The sequence below is a fragment of the Thalassophryne amazonica genome, chromosome 15 (assembly GCF_902500255.1).
Source record: "Thalassophryne amazonica chromosome 15, fThaAma1.1, whole genome shotgun sequence".
In the NCBI taxonomy this organism is placed as follows: domain Eukaryota; kingdom Metazoa; phylum Chordata; class Actinopteri; order Batrachoidiformes; family Batrachoididae; genus Thalassophryne; species Thalassophryne amazonica.
In genome coordinates this window covers 71,973,226-71,996,584 of record NC_047117.1, presented here as the reverse complement: position 1 = coordinate 71,996,584, position 23,359 = coordinate 71,973,226, and the positions used below count along the sequence as shown (strand labels likewise).

The window sequence follows — 23,359 nt, the reverse complement described above, 5'->3', positions numbered from 1 at the left end:
ATACTTTACGTGTGTGAATGGTTTTAACATTTAAAACCGTCTGTTTGCTTTGAGCCAATCAATGGACAACATCAATGGATGTATTTCAACTTATGTGTAAGTTACAAGAAACGTGTCAACAATCGCCTAACTTACGTACAAGTTATGGGCTGCATATGCGGGACGTATGAGACATATGCTGGCATACGTTGAAAATACTGTGCATGCCCAAAATTTTTCAAGGTACCCCATGTACTACGTATATCAGCGTGCCTCAACATGCCCATAACTTATTAGATGTATGCCAGTGGATGCCAGTGTCTTTAATACGGTTGGCATATGCTGGCTAAATTGTCAAGGTGTGACAGGGATGTTATGTCATCTGCTCAAAAAATGTTTTAATAAAGGTTTTTTTTTTTTGCATCAACCATAGTGTGTGTGACTTTTTAAGGTGAACAGATGACCAAAAGTGCTTCAAGCTCTTTGTTAAGATTAATAAAGAATGAGAAATGATTTTAAGGCTTCTTGTCCACAATTAAATTTGCTCAATAGATTTAATAAAACTTCAATTTGAAAAAATATGGAAAAAATAATATTTACTACAATATTACTGCCCATTAAATGGAAGTAAGATTTAACATATTATGGTTGATCAATGATAACACATTAAGCAGAACAGAAATGATGATGAAGCACTATGTGGAAAGTGAAAATGGGATTGAAAAATCTAATTCCAATCCAATTATATGTGTTCCGCAAAACTGATCGGTTAATCGTGTGAGATTTCAGACCACATTTTGTGACGGCGGCAAAATATTTGACCGTTTCGTTTCACATTTGATGTATTATTCCGCACTCTGTGTTGCTACGCAGATGTCAATAATGGCGCTGTCAGATGAGAGCGAGAGAAACTCATGCAGAGACGACGATGCCGAAATGGATGAATTTAATCCATCATACGAAAGTACTGATGTGGATTCTGATACAGAATTACTCAATGCAGCTGACGAGATGGAGAAATCTGTGAGTCTGCTCACAAAATTTCCAGTTTGGCATGAAGACACTGTTTCTACGGTAAGCTTCACCGACTGAATTACTTACAGAAAAATAAACGGTGCAAACGATGGTATTGGATTAGAATAGGAATAACCCTGTTGTGTCTGATGATTTGTGGATGTTAATGCTGGATTTTACGGTCGCAAATAGAGTTTTACCAGCTCCGTTAACGTGTCGCGTTTTACCAGCTCCGCTAACATTCACAAATAGAGTTTTACCAGGTCTGCTAACACGTCGCTGGTAAAACTCTATTTGGAACTGTAAAATCCAGCATTAGCGTCCGCAAATCATCAGACACAACAGGGTTATTCCCTAAATATGAACCATTTTCAGACACAGACATAAAAAGCAAGTGGGGAGGGGGATAAAAAGAGAGACAGAAATGAACAATACCTCAGGGTCTAGCAGTGAGTAGGCCTTCAGCAAATTATAGAGCGATAACTGTCCGGCTCCAAGTTGTACCTGGAAATATGGATGATTGGGAAAAGTACGACCTAGTAAAGAGGGAGAGAGAATTATCTGTATTACGTTTTTGTATAGCACGTAAAAGTATAAGTTTTTTCAGATGACTAAAACACAATAATGCAGTTCTACCAGATTAAGTTTTTGCATGAGTTTGAATGATCCATAAGGAGCTCTAGCTGCGTGTTTATAGAAAGCATTAGCAATGCGAAACTCATCATTACTCTACGAGCATGCACAAGACGGCAAAGACACCCGTGAATGTTCTTATACAAAAAGACGTCTTTTCATAAGTGGTTCAGAAGCTGAATGTACAACAATGCATGGAACACGTAGATTTAAAACATAACAGCAGAACAGAATGGTTTATTGCCACGTTAATACACAGTTGACAGGAAAAAATCCTTTCCTGTGCCTTGTTTGTAAGTGGCAGGTGTGTGTGCTCTGTCACTACTGCATGTACTTTGTTATTTACAGTGTGCTGGTGAGGCATTAGAGAAGACAATGACGACGGTGAGAATAATGTAAGGAATGTGCTGCAAGGCTTTTATGTGTGTGAACATATTTCCACACATCCCTCCCCTGCCTTGAGGAACGTGTGTGTAGTGTGCTGTTCATTAAGTGTGGGGATGCAGAAGAACACAGAGTGATTAAAACTGTAAAGCTGGGTGATGAATGTCTGACATCTCAACCATAATTAGGTCCATCGGCAAAAAAAAAAAAAAAAAAAAAAAAAAATCACGTGGTTTTCTCTCTAGTGTTTATTAACACCTTCAGATCAAGTTATTCCCGCTCTTCTGTTAGCACTTAGCCATCACTGCATGTTGAGCTGCCAGCCCCACCCTATTGGTTAACAAATGAATAAGTGATATAAAATCAACAAAACAAGCGAGGTTCAAGTGCTGCACAGGTGGATGTGCGGTTAGACGTGTATGTATGTGGGTTGATGTGGGTAAGGTGGTGGTATTCTGTGCGTGTTTATTGTAGGTGCTGCAAGCACAAACTTGTAAAAAAAAAAAAAAAAAAAAAAAGGGTGTGGATGGAGAGAACAGAGGTCAATATTGATGTATATTAGTGAAATGTACTGAATACAACACACGTCTGTGGACATGCTTAGGTGAAGTTTCACTTCTTTCTACTTTTGTTAACATCATGTTGAAAAGTGTTTGTTTGGTGAATATGAGTATTTGTCTTACCCAGATCGATGAGGATGGCATGCTGCTGCGAGGTGAGCTGCTTCAGCAGCTCTTTGTACGGAGTGTCAGTGGCTGGTGGTCTGGAAGGGACGGTCTGCCTGAGTAGATACTGTTCAGAAAGAAACTTCCATATTTCGCCTCGGAGCTGCCTTGGGACACCTGCAAGGAGACGGAGGTGATGGAGATCAAGCAGGGTCAGAGGTGGCAGTGTGAGCACGGGGCAAACATATCTATTTTAATAACATCTGTGTAAGTGCACACATTTTCCAACAAACCATTTTTAACATTCCATTCTCAAGAAGAAATGCCTCCAAACTATAAGCAGGGCTGATGTCAGGGCTTTAAAATGTAGTGAATCTTAGAAGGCTGAGGCTGCTGCAGAGGCAAAGGTTCACCCTGGTGTCAGGAAACAACGTTCTGTTAGGTTCTGCAGCCAGGATTTCACAGCTCCAAACCTCAACCTCACACAGATGATGGGTGATTATTACTCCACAGGCTGAGCCCAAGTGGACAATACTGATGGAGGTTTTTGGCGGTGAGCACGCTTCAAAGGCCTATCATGGGGAAGGGGGCTCATGCACGATCCCCCGTCCCCAACATACGAGTCACTTACATGTTTTATATATCAATGGGTACAAATCTGTTGGTCAAGTTTATGTGTGTAACTAATAAAAGTACAGTTGTCAACCATTAAAGATTTCTGACTACAATTATTTTCCTTCATTAAGAGTCCTGCATACAAGACTCTGACATGGGTCTGATATATACTCAACAAAAATATAAACGCAACACTTTTGGTTTTGCTCCCATTTTGTATGAGATGAACTCAAAGATCTAAAACTTTTTCCACATACACAATATCACCATTTCCCTCAAATATTGTTCACAAACCAGTCTAAATCTGTGATAGTGAGCACTTCTCCTTTGCTGAGATAATCCATCCCACCTCACAGGTGTGCCATATCAAGATGCTGATTAGACACCATGATTAGTGCACAGGTGTGCCTTAGACTGTCCACAATAAAAGGCCACTCTGAAAGGTGCAGTTTTGTTTTATTGGGGGGGGATACCAGTCAGTATCTGGTGTGACCAACATTTGCCTCATGCAGTGTGCAACACATCTCCTTCACATCATCTGTGAAGAGAACACCTCTCCAACGTGCCAAACGCCAGCAAATGTGAGCATTTGCCCACTCAAGTCGGTTACGACGACGAACTGGAGCCAGGTCGAGACTCTGATGAGGACAACGAGCATGCAGATGAGCTTCCCTGAGACGGTTTCTGACAGTTTGTGCAGAAATTCTTTGGTTATGCAAACCGATTGTTTCAGCAGCTGTCCGAGTGGCTGGTCTCAGACGATCTTGGAGATGAACATGCTGGATGTGGAGGTCCTGGGCTGGTGTGGTTACACGTGGTCTGCGGTTGTGAGGCTGGTTGGATGTACTGCCAAATTCTCTGAAACGCCTTTGGAGACGGCTTATGGTAGAGAAATGAACATTCAATACACGAGCAACAGCTCTGGCTGACATTCCTGCTGTCAGCATGCCAATTGCACGCTCCCTCAAATCTTGCGACATCTGTGGCATTGTGCTGTGTGATAAAACTGCACCTTTCAGAGTGGCCTTTTATTGTGGGCAGTCTAAGGCACACCTGTGCACTAATCATGGTGTCTAATCAGCATCTTGATATGGCACACCTGTGAGGTGGGATGGATTATCTCAGCAAAGGAGAAGTGCTCACTATCACAGATTTAGACTGGTTTGTGAACAATATTTGAGGGAAATGGTGATATTGTGTATGTGGAAAAAGTTTTAGATCTTTGAGTTCATCTCATACAAAATGGGAGCAAAACCAAAAGTGTTGCGTTTATATTTTTGTTGAGTGTATATATATATATATATATATATATATATATATATATATATATATATATATATATATATATATATATATATATATATATATAATGTGTGTGTGTGTATAAAAACTGATTTGCCGAAAAGTCATCTCTGTGCTCCATACGTATACAGGAATAGAAAAGACTTAGAGAGGGATAAAAGTTTACATTTATCTTTGAAGTTTTATACACATTAAGCTCTCGGCAATATTTGCAAATACATTCAGATTATAGAACCTTCTTCAAGAAGCGTTGATCATGAGGCAGTATTTACCGTGTGCAACAGCGGCATGTATGGTCTCCACAGCACATTTGATGGATGCCCGTCCTGCAGTTCCAAGCATCTTCTCCCAGACCAGGGTGACCTCCTTCAGGCACGGAGTTATTTCCTCATAGTCCAGCTTCAAACGCTTGTTCTGTAAATTGCTCTCAGAGGCTGCGCAGAATACAGTGAATGAAAGAATAAATGAATAACTAAATAAAGTCAATGTCTAGCTTGTATGTCTGAAAATGGCTCAACACCCAGTATAAATGCAGTGAGAAATTTAAATTTCAACTAGAGACCAGAGAGCAAGACAACAAAATTAAGATCAATGTTCTTGTTACACCAAGAGAAGTACAGCTTGAGGAGATTTATATTTTTTTTTCTGGGGTCCACTGATGTCCTCTTGAAGATGTTGGACCAGAATTATGTTTCTTCATGCACATGTTTACATATTGTGTGATGTTTCATTGACATCCGCCAATCGGTATAGAATGCGTTTGCACTTACAAGACTGTGATGGATGGACAGCATGATTCCTAATTTACCCTTCCATATGTTTGCTTGCAAGGGGTATGATAAACACTTGGGGTCTAACTTACTAAAGGTTAGCGTGTGTAAAAACGTGCACAAACACCACTGTATTCACAAATACACCTGCATGCTAATTTAAGAATACTTATGGCCATTAACGCGCACAAAATCTTCATTTCCATACTGCTGTCTACGTCACATTACCTCCTGCTGTCAACTGCATATTTACTCTTCGTAAATCACTTGCAAAATTGTCTCCAGCCCAATGTGGAAAAGTCTGGACTGTCCATGGAATCGTTATCTGGGATCTTAGTAAGTCATGGCCTGAATAATGTCTGAATAGTTTTCACTGCCTGTCAAGTCAAAAATCAGATCAGTTCATAAACGTAACATGGAAGGCATAATATGGACAATGAACAAAGAGAACTAGGGTGGTGCTGTTGGCTGACACAAGTCAGAGTAAAAATAGATGGAGCAGCGGAGGGTGTAGCTTATGCCATCTTTATTTTGAGCTGTCTGGAGCAGTCCAGGTTGAGTCCATCAGGACTCGCTCTGGCTGGCGCCCAGCTCACGCTACATCTCTTCCCTCACTGCTTCCTTCCTATTTCTCACTATCTCCACATTTCTTTCCCTCACAGTCGCTGGAACGCTCCACCCATGATGACAGACAACATTATAGGACACCCCACCCTGGGGCTGACAAAGATACACACACTTTGACAAAGGCACACAAACAGACTTTCACAGTTGGCTGATTAACCAGGCAACAGAGAGAAACAACAGAGGACAGGGAGTTGTCCAACAGTGAACAGAAAGGTGGAGCACACCCAGCGAGAGGACTAAAACAAGAACACATAAAACACACACCACAAGCAAGACACCACAGACTTCAGCGGGTTTTGGTGTATAACACAGTTATGAGTTTGTTTCTTTGTGTAGGACTGAGCTGAATAAAACAAGGTCGTTGCCCAGACATGAATATTACATCAATATTGTCCTCTGTTCTCTCCATCCACACCCTGCTCTGTGTGTGTGTGTGTAGGGAATAATTTCTAGCTGTGTAATCCATGAAGTGCTGAATTCAGGTTTTTAATGTAGTCCGGGGTGTGATGCAGTTATGTGCTTCTGTTGCTGCCAACTGGGTCAGGACAGAGGAACACTCAACACACCCTTAGGTTGAGGACTGCCAACACACACACACACACATATATTATTTAGTTAATTTGTGGTAATGCTCCAAATCCCGATAAATAAAAATCAGGTGTGTGCTCTTTTTTTTTTTTTACAGAAGCCAACAGCATCATTAATGTAACAATATTGGCTGTTGCTGCAGGTAATGAATTGAATCCAGTTCAGTGGCCCAGACGGTAATTAAATGTGCAATTCAGTTTAGGTCTCCAATGCTTATTTTTCATTGCTGATGAATGAAAATCTTGTTATGCTCTAGCTACATACAACTTTTCTTTCTGATTCTGGCAGATCACCACCTCACGTCTTCCACAATTTGTCTGAACCATGCACACGTCCAATGCTTCCTGACTGATGCAATATTTAGCAGGAGGTCATGGGTTCAATTCCTGTTTGAGCCTTTCGAATGTGGAGACTGTAACTTTTATAGACGCATTTGTGGTAGGGTTAAGCAATTAATGGCTTTGCAATCATGAGGCCAGCCTGTGCAATTTAGTCAAAAAAAAGGGTGTGGTTTAGATATTAACTACACACACTGCGCGACACACTAACCTGCATGCCCTGTTATAATACAGATGTCATCTTCAACGAGTGCTGTAGACTTTACATGTTCAGTGCACAATGATAAATGCCTCAGTGTTGAGTTTACAGTCTTTAACAAAGGATGGATTTGACTACTTTTTTGTTCCGTTGCACTGTGCACACACCTACTGATCCCTTTTCTTATGGACGTACATCACAATAAAGTAAGTCTCATAACAACATTGGACAAAATATGAGTTTGTGCTGAAATGTGCATACCCGTTACACTTTAAGGCGGTTTAAAAATCATTAACACAACTATGTGAGATATTTTTGTTAAACTCCTTGAATTAAAGCTGAAAGTTGACACTAAAACCACATGATTGCTTCATTTCAACTCCACTGTGAGTCAAAAAATAAATCACAAAATTGTGACTGTCCAACTATTCATGAAGCTGACTGCAGCCATTAAAAGACCATACATTTACCATGTTGCAGTCCAATGTAACATCACTTTCATTTAATTGTGCACTGCTAATTTCTGTGCTTGCTCTGGGTAAGCGGATTTCCTTCCACAACCTAAAAACATACAGATTAGACAAACTAACATGGACTTGACTTGAGGTATGCTAAAGAGGGCAAAGCACCTTTTTCCAGTCGAGAACCATGGCCTCGGATTTGGAGGTGCTGATTTTCATCCCGGATGCTTCACACTTGGCTGCAAACTGCCCCAGTGCACGCTGAATATATATATATATATATATATATATATATATATATATATATATATACACACACACACACACACACACGTATACATCTATACACACGTACACACACACACACACACCCTTTGCATTAAGCTCAAAACTGAGCTCACGTACAAACTAACATGGACTTGACTTGAGGTATGAATTGGGGAATTAAAAACCATCTGTTAGTATGTGTAAACCCTGTGTGTATGTGTAGTAATCTGTTAAAGGTGTAGCCATTCCCTTACGCAATGCACACTGGGATAAGCTCAGGCGTCTCGCATAATAAGCAGAGCAGGACTGACTGATGAGATCCCATTATAGCCGTCACTACCATGTTTTAAGTTACTTTCCCTGATAGTGTCACAATGCATGTCATCATGTGCATAATGTTGGCAAAACAATTAATAATTAAAAATTTTGCAAGCATTTGCCGATATTATTGATTAGCTGTTGCAACCCTGCAAGAGTTGTGAATGCACAATGCTTTTTTGAATTAATCCCTCATATCAGACGACTAAATATTTGAAGTCATTCTGTAAATCACATAATTATATGTCAGCAGTGAGCTTGCACGTGAACACTGACAGGACACAATGCTGTTACAGTTATGATGGGATGATCACTGTCACATTTCTATGTTAAGTTCTTCTTCACCCACTTACCCTGCAGCTTCTGGTTCTCCCGCTCCATTCTCTGCAGTAGAATCTGCTGCAGGATGGCCTTCCTCCAGAGCTCCCTCAGCTCCTCTTTGCTCCTCGTCGTCTTCTCCTCAGGCAACGCTCTTATGGATAAGTCACTGTCTCTTCCCACAAGAGATCCCACCTGGCTGCCATCTAAAGAGGAGTCACCGTGCTCTGAGAGACACGCAAGATAAAATTATTTAAGAACAGAATGCAAGTTAATTTGTACTTAATAAAAACATGGCAAATGTGAGTATTAAAGCATGTGACTTACAATAATTTAACTATATACAGTGCATCTTGCTTCACTTTTCCCACTTTTTGTTATGTTACAGCCTTATTCCACAATGGATGAAATTCATTTATTTCCTCAAAATTCTACCCACAATACCCCATACTGACCATGTGAAAAAGCTTTTTTTAAAAATATTTTTCAAAATTTGTAAGAAAAAAAAAGAAAAAACACACACACACACAAAAAAGAAATCACATGTACATAACATTCTAACTACTAGGACAAACAAACAAACACACACATATATATCAATCCATCCATCCATTTTCTTCCGCTTTATCCGGAGTCGGGTCGCGGGGGCAGCAGCTCAAGCAAAGCCGCCCAGACTTCCCGATCCACACACACCTCCCCCAGCTCCTCCGGGGGAACCCCAAGGCGTTCCCAAGCCAGCCGAGAGATGTAGTCCCTCCAGCGTGTCCTGGGTCTTCCCCGGGCCTCCTCCCAATGGGACGTGCCCGGAACACCTCTCCAGCGAGGCGTCCAGGGGGCATCCGGAAAAGATGCCCGAGCAACCTCAACTGACTCCTTTCGACATGGAGGAGCAGCGGCTCAACTCTGCGCTCCTCCCGAGTGACCGAGCTCCTCACCCTATCTCTAAGGGAGCGCCCAGCCACCCTGCGGAGGAAACTCATCTCGGCCGCTTGTACTCGCGATCTCGTTCTTTCGGTCATGAGATTTGGCTCATGACCATAGGTGAGGATCGGAACGTAGATCGATCGGTAAATCGAGAGCTTTGCCCCCCTACTCAGCTCTCTCTTCACCACGACGGTCCGATACAGCGACCGCATCACTGCAGATGCTGCACCGATCCGTCTATCGATCTCACGCTCCATCCGTCCCTCACTCGTGAACAAGACCCCGAGATACTTAAACTTCTCCACTTGAGGCAAGGACACTCCACCAACCTGAAGAGGGCAAAGCACCTTTTTCCGGTCGAGAACCATAGCCTCGGATTTGGAGGTGCTGATTTTCATCCCGGACGCTTCACACTCGGCTGCAAACCGCCCCAGTGCACGCTGAATATATATACACATACATATATATATATATATATATATATACACATACATATATATATATATATATATATATATATATATACACATATATACACACACACACACACACACCCTTTGCCATGAAGCTCAAAACTGAGCTCAGGTACATCCTGTTTCCACTGATCATCCTTGAGATGTTTCTACAGCTTAACTAGAGTCCACCTGAGGTAAATACACTTGATTGAACAAGATTTGGAAAGACACACACCTGTCTACATTTAAGGTCCCACAGTTGACAGTGCATGTCAGATCACACACCAAGCATGAAGTCAAAGGAATTGACTATAGAGCTCTGAGACAGGACTGTTCAAGGCATAAATCTGGGCAAGGGTACAGAAACATTTCTGCTGCTTTAAAGGTTGCAATGAGCACAGTGGCCTCCATCTTCCTAGAGCTGGCCGCCCGTCTAAACTGAGCAATTGGGGGAGAAAGGCCTTAGTCAGGGAGGTGACCAAGAACCTGATGATGACTCTGTCAGAGCTCCAGCATTCCTCTGTGGAGAGAGAAGAACCTTCCAGAAGGACAACCATGTCTGCAGCAAACCACCAATCAGGCCAGTATAGCAGAGTGGCCAGATGGAAGCCACTCCTTACTAAAAGGCACATGACAGCCCAGCTGGAGTTTACCAAAAGGCACCAGAAGGGCTCTGAGCATGAGAAATAAAATCGTCTACCGTTTTTCAGCAGCAGGAACTGGAAGACGAAAACCTGCTCCAGAGCGTTCTTGACCTCAGACTGGGGCAACGGTTTATCTTTAAGCAGGACAATGACTCTAAACACACAGCCAAAATAACAAACGAGTGGCTTCAGGACAACTCTTTGAATGTCTTTGAGTGGCCCAATCAGAGCCCAGACCTGAATCTGATGAGCAAAGGGTGTGAATACTTGTGATTTCTTAGTTTTTTATTTTTAATAAATTTGAAAAAAAGAAGAAAAAAATAAATAAAATAAAATAACTTTTTCATGTTCTCATTATGGGGTATTGTCAGTAGAATTCTGAAGGAAAAAAATAATTTACTCCATTTTGGAATAAGGCTGTAACATAACAAAATGTGGAAAAAGTGCTGTGAAAGCTGTCTGGATGCACTCTACAAGCCCTGGCAATAATTATGGAATCACCGGCCTCGGAGGATGTTCATTCAGTTGTTTAATTTTGTAGAAAAAAGCAGATCACAGACATGACACAAAACTAAAGTCATTTCAAATGGCAACTTTCTGGCTTTAAGAAACACTATAAGAAATCAGGAAAAATAATTGTGGCAGTCAGTAACGGTTACTTTTTTAGACCAAGCAGAGGGGAAAAAAATATGGACTCACTCAGTTCTGAGGAATAAATTATGGAATCACCCTGTAAATTTTCATCACCAAAACTAACACCTGCATCAAATCAGATCTGCTTGTTAGTATGCATCTAAAAAGGAGTGATCACACCTTGGAGAGCTGTTGCACCAAGTGGACTGACATGAATCATGGCTCCAACACGAGAGATGTCAATTGAAACAAAGGAGAGGATTATCAAACTCTTAAAAGAGGGTAAAGCATCATGCAATGTTGCAAAAGATGTTGGTTGTTCACAGTCAGCTGTGTCTAAACTCTGGACCAAATACAAACAACATGGGAAGGCTGTTAAAGGCAAACATACTGGTAGACCAAGGAAGACATCAAAGCGTCAAGACAGAAAACTTAAAGCAATATGTCTCAAAAATCGAAAATACACAACAAAACAAATGAGGAACAAATGGGAGGAAACTGGAGTCAACGTCTGTGACCGAACTGTAAGAAACCGCCTAAAGGAAATGGGATTTACATACAGAAAAGCTAAACGAAAGCCATCATTAACACCTAAACAGAAAAAACAAGGTTACAATGGGCTAAGGAAAAGCAATCATGGACTGTGGATGACTGGATGAAAGTCATATTCAGTGATGAATCTCGAATCTGCATTGGGCAAGGTGATGATGCTGGAACTTTTGTTTGTTGCCGTTCCAATGAGATTTATAAAGATGACTGCCTGAAGAGAACATGTAAATTTCCACAGTCATTGATGATATGGGGCTGCATGTCAGGTAAAGGCACTGGGGAGATGGCTGTCATTACATCATCAATAAATGCACAAGTTTACGTTGATATTTTGGACACTTTTCTTATCCCATCAATTGAAAGGATGTTTGGGGATGATGAAATCATTTTTCAAGATGATAATGCATCTTGCCATAGAGCAAAAACTGTGAAGACATTCCTTGCAAAAAGACACATAGGGTCAATGTAATGGCCTGCAAATAGTCCGGATCTTAATCCAACTGAAAATCTTTGGTGGAAGTTGAAGAAAATGGTCCATGACAAGGCTCCAACCTGCAAAGCTGATCTGGCAACAGCAATCAGAGAAAGTTGGAGCCAGATTGATGAAGAGTACTATTTGTCACTCATTAAGTCCATGCCTCAGAGACTGCAAGCTGTTATAAAAGCCAGAGGTGGTGCAACAAAATACTAGTGATGTGTTGGAGCGTTCTTTTGTTTTTCATGATTCCATATTTTTTCCCTTCTGCTTGGTCTAAAAAAGTAACCGTTACTGACTGCCACAATTTTTTTTCCTGATTTCTTATAGTGTTTCTTAAAACCAGAAAGTTGCCATTTGAAATGACTTTAGTTTTGTGTCATGTCTGTGATCTGCTTTTTTCCTACAAAATTAAACAACTGAATGAACATCCTCTGAGGCCGGTGATTCCATAATTTTTGCCAGGGGTTGTATAGTCGGGGTATTCAATTCATTCCAGAAAGGGCTGAGAGGTTGCAGGTTTTCTTTGCAACCACCCACTCCAGCAGGTGATTTCACTGACTAGCATCACCTGGAGCAGATGGAATCAGTTAATCAGTGACATCTAGTGGTGGAGTGGGTGGTTGCAAAGAAAACCTGCACCCTCTCTGCCCTTTCTGGAATGAGTTGAATACACCTGTTCTATAGTTAGAGGTGGCATGGTTTGGCAAACTCACTGTGCAAATGAAATAAAAAAATCAAGTATATGGTGAAAATAGCTATGAAGGTGATGGGCATTAAAGATTCCAATTTCCTTCAGACCAATTAATTAATGCAATTAATTTGGCACACAGGATCTTAAATTACATCACACGTTCTTTTCTCAGAGTATGACTATCTTCAGGAAGACATTACAAAGCAAGTGTAAAACTAATCTTTTAAGCTCTCATGCACTCCGTCTGTCACACTACGTAATAAGGCAAAATATGCATCTCGATAGGATATCCCTCTTATTTTGCACTTTAACATCGCTCTGCATTTTTTTTGTACAATGGTTTTTAATGTAATTTTCATAGGGCTTTTGAATTTCACAGGGATAGCATTAAGGTTTTTAACTGATTCTTATCAATGTTTTTTAGGCTGTGTTATGGCAGATTTTCTACCTCAGTTTAATTTTTTTTTATCTGTGATTTTATTCTGTGTGATTCTGTGATTCTTGTGTGTTGCCTCTGTTATTTTGCATTGCTGTGCCGCTGCTGTAGCACTTCTGCACAAGCAAACTTTCCCTGTGGGGACAAAGTACGTATATTTGATTAGATCTGATTGAGTGACAAGATGTGTTATAGTATATATGGAGTTATAACATGTGATTTGTTACAATAATGCAATATCAAAGCAATGTGAGAGATACAAGAAAGAAATTCAAGGAATGGAAGAATTTAAATATATATTTTATATTCTTTAAAATGTCTAGAAGGTTTGAAATGAATGTAGATTAAGCAGTGGGCAACATATAGACTATACTGTGAAACGAACAGGTTCAGATCACAGGATTGGACCCAAAATCTGGACTAACTGGATTAAAAATGAAAAACAAGTTGCCTGAGCTCCTTTCTTGGTCCATGCCTTGAGCATACATGCAAAATAGAAAGAAAAATATTAAACATACATTACATTTGAAACAGGCAAAAGCAAAACATTTGTGCAACTCCACCCCAAAGTACAGGGTGGATCCCAAACCTCAGAATATCCTGTGTTGTTTAGAGGAAGGACACAACAGCTACCAAAGTAGCACTTGCTTCACTTTCAGTCCGTAAGGTTATGATTTTTGTTTGATCTCACATCAACTGACCATTATTTCCCATTACATAAATTAGTTACCTGTAGCTTCTCTTAAGCATGTTAGCTAATCTGTCACACTATTTCTTTGAAGGTCAGGTTTTTGTTTTACTATAAAAGTAAGCACAAAGCCAGTGTCTGCTGTGTGTGTGGGGAGACTTTCCAAAGCATGCCGAAACCAGCAGCGTCACTAGACAAACATAAGGCTCTTACGAAGAAAAGGAGTGAAGACATGCATGATGCGTACAAAGATCTCTCTTAAGACAGACATGTCTTTTTAAATAAACACAGACTGAGTGTAGACTCAGGATATAGAAGAAGAGCTGGCCTTCAGGTGTGAAAAATGCATAGACACTAGGGCTGAAACTACTGATTATCATTATTAACACTCTGTCAATTGTTTTTTTTTTATGATGAATGTATTAGTGCTTCAGTTACAAGGACAGCATACCTGTGCCAAAGCTGTATTAACAAGTCAATATCATTATCTTCACCAAACAGAGGAAGCAAATCAGAATTCAGATTTCATACATTTGAACACTGGTTTAAAGCCATGTAAACCAGTACAAAATATGACATCTGGTTTACAAGAACCTGCTTTTAAATGCAGTGTAGCTTTTAAACAGTGTGATCCTAGTTCATTTACCTGTGTTTTAATAGACCAGAGGGTACAAATCAACTGGAACTTTCAAACTATTTGCTTTAACAATGTTCAAAATGAGTTTTTCCTGGAGCAGTGTTTCAAGTTAGCCATTGCTATTTGGTTGTACTGGAGGAAAGTTTTCACGCCATCCCCAGCCACACATTCTATCTATTGTTTAATTCTGGTTTTACTTCCCCATTCTGTTATATATTTTAGGGATGCACCGATCTCGATACTAGTATCGGCCCGATCCCGAGTAAATGACAAGTACTAGTCATTTACTCGTACTTGTAATCCTAAAACATCTCCAATACTCCGTGACCTGATACCCATTTACAGCAGCGTGATGTCAACCTCTCAATGTGAGATTTTCACGCAAACGTCAAAATTTCCGGACTATATTTTTTTCATGTTTTGAACACTGCAGCTTAAACAATGATGCGGCTAATTTATGGATTTTTACAGGCTTTCATATAATTTAGTCATAAGTCGAAATACATCCGACAGTGCTGATTGGCTGAAAGACGCTGTCCATCATGCGGAGTAAATTCACACATACAGAGTAAATAAAGTCTTATCTGTTCATTTTGGTGGAATTCATCATCATACAATCTTGAAGAAAAATAATCCACACGAAGCCTCCTGAGTTTGGAAAACAACATCTGAAAATACTTTAATTCCTCGTGTGGCTGAAAAAAGTCACCCCGTGACACCGCACTTTGCGCCAGTTCCTCCGTCAGAACTCAGATCAGGGTTTCAGCAGTGAAGATTGTCCATCAGGATGGCGAGTTTCAGCCTTTGGTGTGGGTGTTCAGGCCGATGGGAGACCAGGTCGGTGTAATCTGTTTGCAGAATCTCTGTGGCGCTGTATTCGGAACCTCCGCTCGCCTCCACAAGCCGCAATTTGGGCAAGAAGCTGAGTCACTGCTACTCGTTAACGGCTCATTTACCACAGGCTTCAGGCTATTCTGTCTAAATGTGAGGAAATTATCCCATGATCCACAAAGAAAAAATAAAATAATGTTAAAATTACTCTGTCTGGCCTCCGCGTGTTGCAGAGATGCCATGCAACACTGTGTGCATGCATTTCATGCTCATCAATATTACATGTTCCACCTTTGGGTGGAAAAAAACATTTATGGTATATATTTGTATGTTACCGGTACGTGTTTAATTACAAGTTAAAAAATAATGTGGAGAGTAAAAGGCTATTTAGCTCAGTGTCACACATTGTAGATAAAAACAGAAACAGGTTCACAGCTGATGACAGAGAAGCTTCTTTTCATTAAAATGAATTTGCCCCTCACATTTTTCAAAAAAGGCTTTTAGTCCTCACAGACATAAATAGTTAGTGATGGACAATTTCAGTTCTGTTCCTGATGTTTTATATTTGTAATGCTGACATCCACAGGTTACATTTCACTGAGATGTCTGGCAGTGTCATGTTTGTTAGGAAACACAAAATGAGGACAATTTGTTGTAGTCAAAAAGTGATGTTACATGATTTAAGTGAAATGTTTGTAAATAAAAACAAAGCTAATGATATTGGTAGCAGTTATAGTGAAAAAGTAAGGAACAACTGATGAATAAAACATGTTTTCAAAGTCATCATAAAACTATAATGGTATCATTAAGCATTCGTATAAGTATTTGGTATTGAGTACCAAAATGTATGTACTCGTACACAGTCTGGAAAAAAGTGGTATCAGTGAAAACCCTAATATATTTAGTCCCAAATCATGTTTCTCCTTACAGAATAGAAGAAAATGTATTTTCCATTTCAGCAAGTGCATTTAAGTACAAGCACATTGGAATTCTTGCACATTTCTCAGTCACAAAGATTCTTAAAAATAAAGCAAAATATATAAAACACAATAGTGGAAAAAAACACAGAAAAACACAAAGGTAGAATAAAAGCAATTTTACATTGTGTATATAGATATACGAGGTCTATTAGAAAAGTATCCGACCTTATTATTTTTTTCAAAAACCATACGGATTTGAATCACGTGTGATTGCGTCAGACAAGCTTGAACCCTCGTGCGCATGCGTGAGTTTTTGCACGCCTGTCGGTTGCGTCATTCGCCTGTGAGCAGGCTTTGAGTGAGGAGTGGTCCACCCCCTCGGCGGATTTTCATTGTCAGGAAATGGCGGAATTATTTGGGCTTTTTTTCCATCAGAATTTTTTCAGAAACTGTGCCTGGACATGCCAGAACATGTCCTGTGAAGCTTCATCACGGCGTTGCTTTGCGCCATGCGGCACCGCCGCGACGCGCGGAATTCCTCCGCGTGTCTGTCTCAATGTGCCGAAAAAGTGCTGATGTCCACGTCTTTTCACAATTCCTGTGCTAGTCAGACGACGTCCCGGATAAAACACAGCGTCCAGTTTGGAAATGAACGGCACATTCCACTGTTACAGGAGTTTTTGTCATGGAAAGAGGAGCGGAGGCTTCGCGCGTCACGGCGGTGCCGCATGGCGCAAAGCAACGCCGTGATGAAGCCTCACAGGACATGTTCTGGCATGTCCAGGCACATCCACAATTTCTCGGATAATCACTCGATGGAAAAACCACTGACAGCTGTCTGAACGCCATCTCAAAGCCGTCCTGTGAGACCAAAACGGAGGTGGTTTTGTCTCGCTCCAGTAGCGAATCCATCGTGACGCGCGAATCCTCCGCTCGGCTTTCCATGACAAAATCTCTTGTTAAAAGTGAAATCTGATGGAAAATGGTTGATGTCCAGCTCTTGTAATAACCAGAGAAAGTGCACACAACGGTCCCGGCTCCACAGAGCCATCCGTTTTGAAATGATCCGGTGGTTTGTGGCTCTCGATGGCAGCACGGAGTGCGGAACGGCGAGCGTCCTTAAAGCTGTAGTAACAGACCTTATTCTCTGTGAAGCCCGTAAAATTTTCACCGAAAGCCAGATAAATTTTTCGAATGGTTTCCAGCTGCCAGTCTCTAACAGTTTCTGAAAAAATTCTGCTGGAAAAAAAAAGCCCAAATCATTCCGCCATTTCCTGACAATGAAAATCTGCCGAGGGGGTGGACCACTCCTCACTCAAAGCCTGCTCACAGGCGAATGACGCAACCGACAGGCGTGGAAAAACTCACGCATGCGCACGAGGGTTCAAGCTTGTCTGACGCAATCACACGTGATTCAAATCCATATGGTTTTTGAAAAAAATAATAAGGTCGGATACTTTTCTAATAGACCTCGTATGTACAAACGAACTCTGAATTGAAAAGTAAAAAAAAAAAAAAAGCAGCTAGTACCTTGCAGCTAGTACATATGCCAGTTTCACCCATCATTAATTATTGTACATATTTTAAGTATTTAGGAAATAACCCTCTTGTCTGATGATTTGTGGACATTCATACTGGATTTTACAGTCGCAAACGGCTATTTGCAACCGTAATCCAGCATGACATCTGCAAATCATCAGGTTTATTTCATTGTTTATTTTTCTGTAAGTAATTCGTTCGGCGAATCACTGTGAAAGGGTGTGGTCAGTTCGTCAAAGCTTACCATAGCAACAGCATCTTCATGCCAAACTGGAAAGTCTGTAAGCAGACCTACAGATTTCTCCATCTCATCAGTTGCAGTGAGTTAAATCCACTGTAAATCCATCAATCAATCCAGTTAAATCCATGCATTTTGGCATCGTCGTCCCTGCACTAGTTTCTGTCGCTCTCAGCTGACACAGCCATTAGTGACACCTGTGCAGCAACGCGGTCAGGGAGCGGAGTAACATCAAATGTGAACCTGTTGAAATATTTTGCCACAGTTCACACGATATTTCATGGTCTCAAATCTCACATGGTTAACCAATCAGATTTGCGGAAAAAATGTAATTGGATTAGAATATACATTTAGTGCATGAGATATTGCATATATTAAATTAATGATGCGTTCAATTTTATTGCACACACTGGTTTTGGGTTGGAATGACATACTGGTTCCCTCTTTGATGTCCTGTTCCACTAATCTGACAGCAGCTAGAAAGAAGCTGTTGTGGAGATGAGCACCGCGAGCATTAATGCCCACTGGTCTGCAGTGTCTCAGGTTGTACCCAGAATCCACTCAACGAAACAGCACATGAGCTGAATGATGTTTGTCCCTGATAATGCTCTGTGCTTTCCTCAAGCAGTGCTGGGTTACTTTACCCCAGCTCTACATATAAAATTAATTCCATTTGAATAAGGTTTATGCTTCAAAGAAGACTTTACACCTCATAAAACCAGTTTCTTGGTTAAAACAGAAAACAAGTGAAGCTGGAACAAACCAAAACTTGGAGTTTTTCCCTTGTTAAATACCAAATTATGACACGAGGAACAAAACATTTGATATTTATTCAAATGCATTTTACGAGCACTTTCACAATTCTAACGCTGACACACATGCACTTCGCTGGGTACCCTGGTTGGGACACTCCACCAACCCCCCCCCCCCCCCCTTTTTTTAAATAAAAATTGTAATAGCTACAGAATACAGTGATCCTAACACTAATGCCAAGTCTTAACCCAAACCTGACACACCCACTTGCATATTGTGGTACAATCCACTCCCTGAGCAAACACACTGTCTTTGCCAAAACCAAGTCCCAGCAGCGCAGACACGTGCACAAACTCTCCATGTGCAAAGTGTGTCAACAGACTTGGCACTTTCCTCTGGCGCTGTCTGTGTGTAAACTGTCAACATGACCTTGAGGGTTGAGACACTCCCCTACCCCACCACACGCAAATGCACGGTCAACACATCCATGACCTCAAATGTGCAAGAACAAGCATAAATACATAGTGACACAAGTTAGCGCTACCTTCACTAAACATGAAACCATCACTCAGGCCCGCTAAGCACCGCTGTTACAACAGCTGCCTGCCAGAATAAACATAAGGTGCAGATTTTGTTATCTATGAGGAGCCGTGACATACCAGCACTTTATCCAAGTTCCACTTGAAAAGGCGGTTCAAGTCAATATGATAGTTCCAAGTCAAGTTAATCCCTTGTGATAAAGATCAGTTTGTCTCACATTCCACATTGCTTTTATGTATGCTCTTGAGCATACAGATGGAGATGTATGTAATTTCACCAAAAGGAGATGAAGTTGACTGCATGGGTCCACCAATTTGCCCACACAAGCAAAAAGGTTGATGCGTGTCCCTGCCCCCCTGACTCCCTAAGAGTGTCTGTCATGAGGGTCAAATTGTGTTGCACACTGTTACACTCGTACAGGTGACGCAGACTCACAAGGAAGGATTTGGCACTAATCTAAAAGAAATAAAAAAGTAATCCATAATGGAAGCATGTATCAGTTTATCAAGCCATTGAGGCTTTTCAGGTTTCAAATCCCGCAAAACCTCGGAGAGGTCGCTGTGCTGCGAGATCTCAGTAACATTGAGAACTGCACTGATACGCTCTGATCACACTTCACTTTAACCGCTGCACACGGACAACACAATTAACATCGCAACATAAAACTATTTTTATATTGTGCCTAAAACTCTCATGAATATATTCTCTGGGTTTATAGACGTTGTTATTGCGTTTATTTTATGTAAACATGCGAGAATCACAGGCTGTCTCTCCGTTATTTTCAATGGGAGCTGCTGTGAGCTCCGCTCGCTTCCTGATCATGTTGTTCTGGGGGAAAGTGAAGTTTGCTTTTTAACGTCTTGATTATTGTTCTTTACAACACTGTTTGTCCTCTTTGTTCCAGACTAATATATATAATATGTCTGAAATTCGGTTTGCGCTTATTAAATTCCACGCAGATTAAACGTAGCAGACACGGATTTTTTGTTATAATTGTTTTAGTAAGTTTTCAGGGTATCATGCAGCAGTCTCTTATTAACGTGATGAAAAGCATAAAAAAAAGTGTCATTTTTGTAGTATAATATTCATTTACAATTGTCATCGTGTGGATTCTCTATGTTGTTTTGACTGCAGCGACTCTCTGGCACGCAAGGGATTATGGGATACGTGAAAACCCAGAATGCCATCTGTTAGCAATACAATTTGCAGTTTATAGACAATAATAGGACACAGCACAATATTACATGCACATAACAGATTATTTCCCCTTCGCTAGAACTTCATCTGTTTTTGCTATCTTAGCTAGGGTGTGATTTAGTAAAAACTTCATACAGTTTTCATCAAAATATATAAAAGTGATATACAACTGGAAAGTCTAAAAGCTTATCAGCTAACATTTAAAACACACACATATCTTGATTTTGAGTAGCTATAATATCAAAACTTATTGGACTATGTTTAGAAATATGGTGACCGCAGATGCATCAACTCAAAAACTTTCTTTTCTCACTTGCAGAATTTCTGTGTGCCCCTCGATCACGCCGGATACGATCCAGACTATGGACCGAGCTAGATTATCACATAGGTGTTTGCCAAGTAATGGGCGGGGCACACATTCTTACACATTGGTGGCTACAGCTGCATGATCTCAAAGTTTCACGTGGTATTGGTTGGTATCACACACACACTCGATGTGATATAATTTTCTTATGGCAGCTTTTGCAGCTAACGTTGCTTTGTGCCTCATCTGAATACAGTAATTCTAAATAAATAAATTCACTGTAATCATCAGGAATAATAATCAGCAACAGGTTAGGTTGCGGTGTGGTGTGGCGCAACTGGACATCAACAGAAAAGAAACCATACAACAAGACAAATACAAATATGGACACAGGTGTGTGTGTGATAATCATGGCTTAAGAGTCCTTTGTGCATTTCCACAGAGAACACCACAAAATTATTTACCACTTTAGGGCCCGTTACACAGAACGGCGTTATTTGTGAGTCTGTTGTGTGTTCTGAAACTTTGCCGAGAAGCAGAAGGGACGTGAAAACACCTGTGTAACTGTTTGTTTCCGGTGGAGTTGGGGTGCTAGAGATGATATCACATTTTCATGGAGATCTGCTGCTTTTTTGACACACATGATTTGAGCAGTTTGCTGACATCTAACAGCATGACGCCATATTTCCTCCCTGTTCATGCACACTTTATATACACATACATAGATGGCGGACAACAAAACAAGCTAAATATTAAATGATTAATTTCCCACACTCATTTGGGTTTATCTTGTGTGCCTGCACATATGTGAGAGCATGCGTTTCTCTGTCATTCAAGCGGGCGGCATTAGTTAAATCGACAGAAAAAAATGATGTCATTGGATAATTAACACATCTCACTGCACTTTGTATGGCTGGAAAACAACTGAACCATAAAAATTTAATTTAATTTTTTTTTTTTTTCAAAAAACTTCAAGTCTCACCCTCTAAATTTGTTGTACCTAACATAAAAACACATCATCTACAATTTCATAAAACTCTAATAATTTTTTACTGGTAGCACACAGCCCTTAAAGATTTTGCTCGCGATAACTTTGTCATATAGTATGGTCATTTCCAGATATTTCCAAATTATTTCTGTCAGTTTAATATTGATATGTCAGGACAGAAATTATGGCAATACATTGGAAAATCAAATCTTTTCATATCCCATAAAATAGTTAACACTAAAACATGAATTGTGAGATGCAGTTCTTCTCGTACATGTATCATGCTCCTACAATACCTACATACTGGGGTAGCGAAGATTTTGTAACAATCAAACATTGCATTTTCATTTTATTGATGAAATACTGTTTCATTATTGATAAATTTAAATAAGTCTATGCTTTATATATTTCCACATATATTTTGATCTAGCTCCAAACAATAATATTCTTTATGCCTTGCAGTACTTAATATTCAAAAATGTATGAATCAGCACAAGAACCAATTATACAGCTGTGTAACATAAGAGAACATCCTTTACATGTTAATGATATTTAAGTTGCTTGCATCATGGCCAAGACTTGCTGCCGTTTCAGTCAGAATATAGGTGGCACTTCTGTCTGTTGTTTTGGTCCTATCCAATCAATCAATCAATCAATTTTTTTATATAGCGCCAAATCACAACAAACAGTTGCCCCAAGGCGCCTTATATTGTAAGGCAAGGCCATACAACAATTATGTAAAACCCCAACGGTCAAAACGACCCCCTGTGAGCAAGCACTTGGCTACAGTGGGAAGGAAAAACTCCCTTTTAACAGGAAGAAACCTCCAGCAGAACCAGGCTCAGGGAGGGGCAGTCTTCTGCTGGGACTGGTTGGGGCTGAGGGAGATCCAATCCAATGCTGCTGCAAGTCCTGGTGTTACAACAGCTTTAATTTTACTGGCTTTTTGTGGCACTGGCATAACAAATTCTTCATCTGGACTTTCTGTGTTCTCTTCACTCTGGCTGGAGACAGTGTCAGGTAGTGAGACATTAGATGGTCCAGGCTCCTCCAGTTTCTCTTTGTATTTTGCTTCTGCAGCTTTCCTTTTTTCTGCTCTTTGTTCTTTAGCAGTTTGTATTTTATCTATGCCTGTCATGCATCCTCTACCTTTCTCTCGCTGAGCAAGTAGGAACTGTCTGTCATCTTCAAACTTTATCATTGTTGGACATCCTGATGTGCCATGTCAAACAAGTCCTCCAAAGATTCACAAAACACTGTTTCATCTTTCTTCTGCTTGTCTGTATTGCGATTCTTGGTCTTTTTCAATGTTTTCCATTTTCCGAACATCTTTTCTAACTTTGTGATCAGATGCTGCTTTGCCCTCAGTGGGATTCTAGCTCTCTCCCAAAAAGGAATTGCCATGCCTATAGAGGTCACAGCAGCATCATGGACAG

General features: G+C 40.5%; 1 protein-coding gene across 5 annotated transcripts in view; it reads right to left on the bottom strand.

The window, feature by feature from the left end:
* The window catches only part of tbc1d1 (TBC1 (tre-2/USP6, BUB2, cdc16) domain family, member 1), a 103,857-nt gene that overhangs the window by 9,115 nt on the left and 71,383 nt on the right, over positions 1 to 23,359 (bottom strand). For all 5 annotated transcript variants that reach the window (XR_004565417.1, XM_034189185.1, XM_034189183.1 and 2 more), the window contains 4 exons: positions 8,514 to 8,705; positions 4,865 to 5,026; positions 2,694 to 2,852; positions 1,429 to 1,529 (listed from right to left, as the gene is read on the bottom strand). Coding sequence is in view for 4 of the 5 variants with exons in the window: in XM_034189185.1 (XP_034045076.1) it covers positions 1,429 to 1,529; positions 2,694 to 2,852; positions 4,865 to 5,026; positions 8,514 to 8,705 (614 nt within the window). In the remaining variant the exon portion in view is untranslated. The remainder of the gene's footprint in view (positions 1 to 1,428; positions 1,530 to 2,693; positions 2,853 to 4,864; positions 5,027 to 8,513; positions 8,706 to 23,359) is intronic.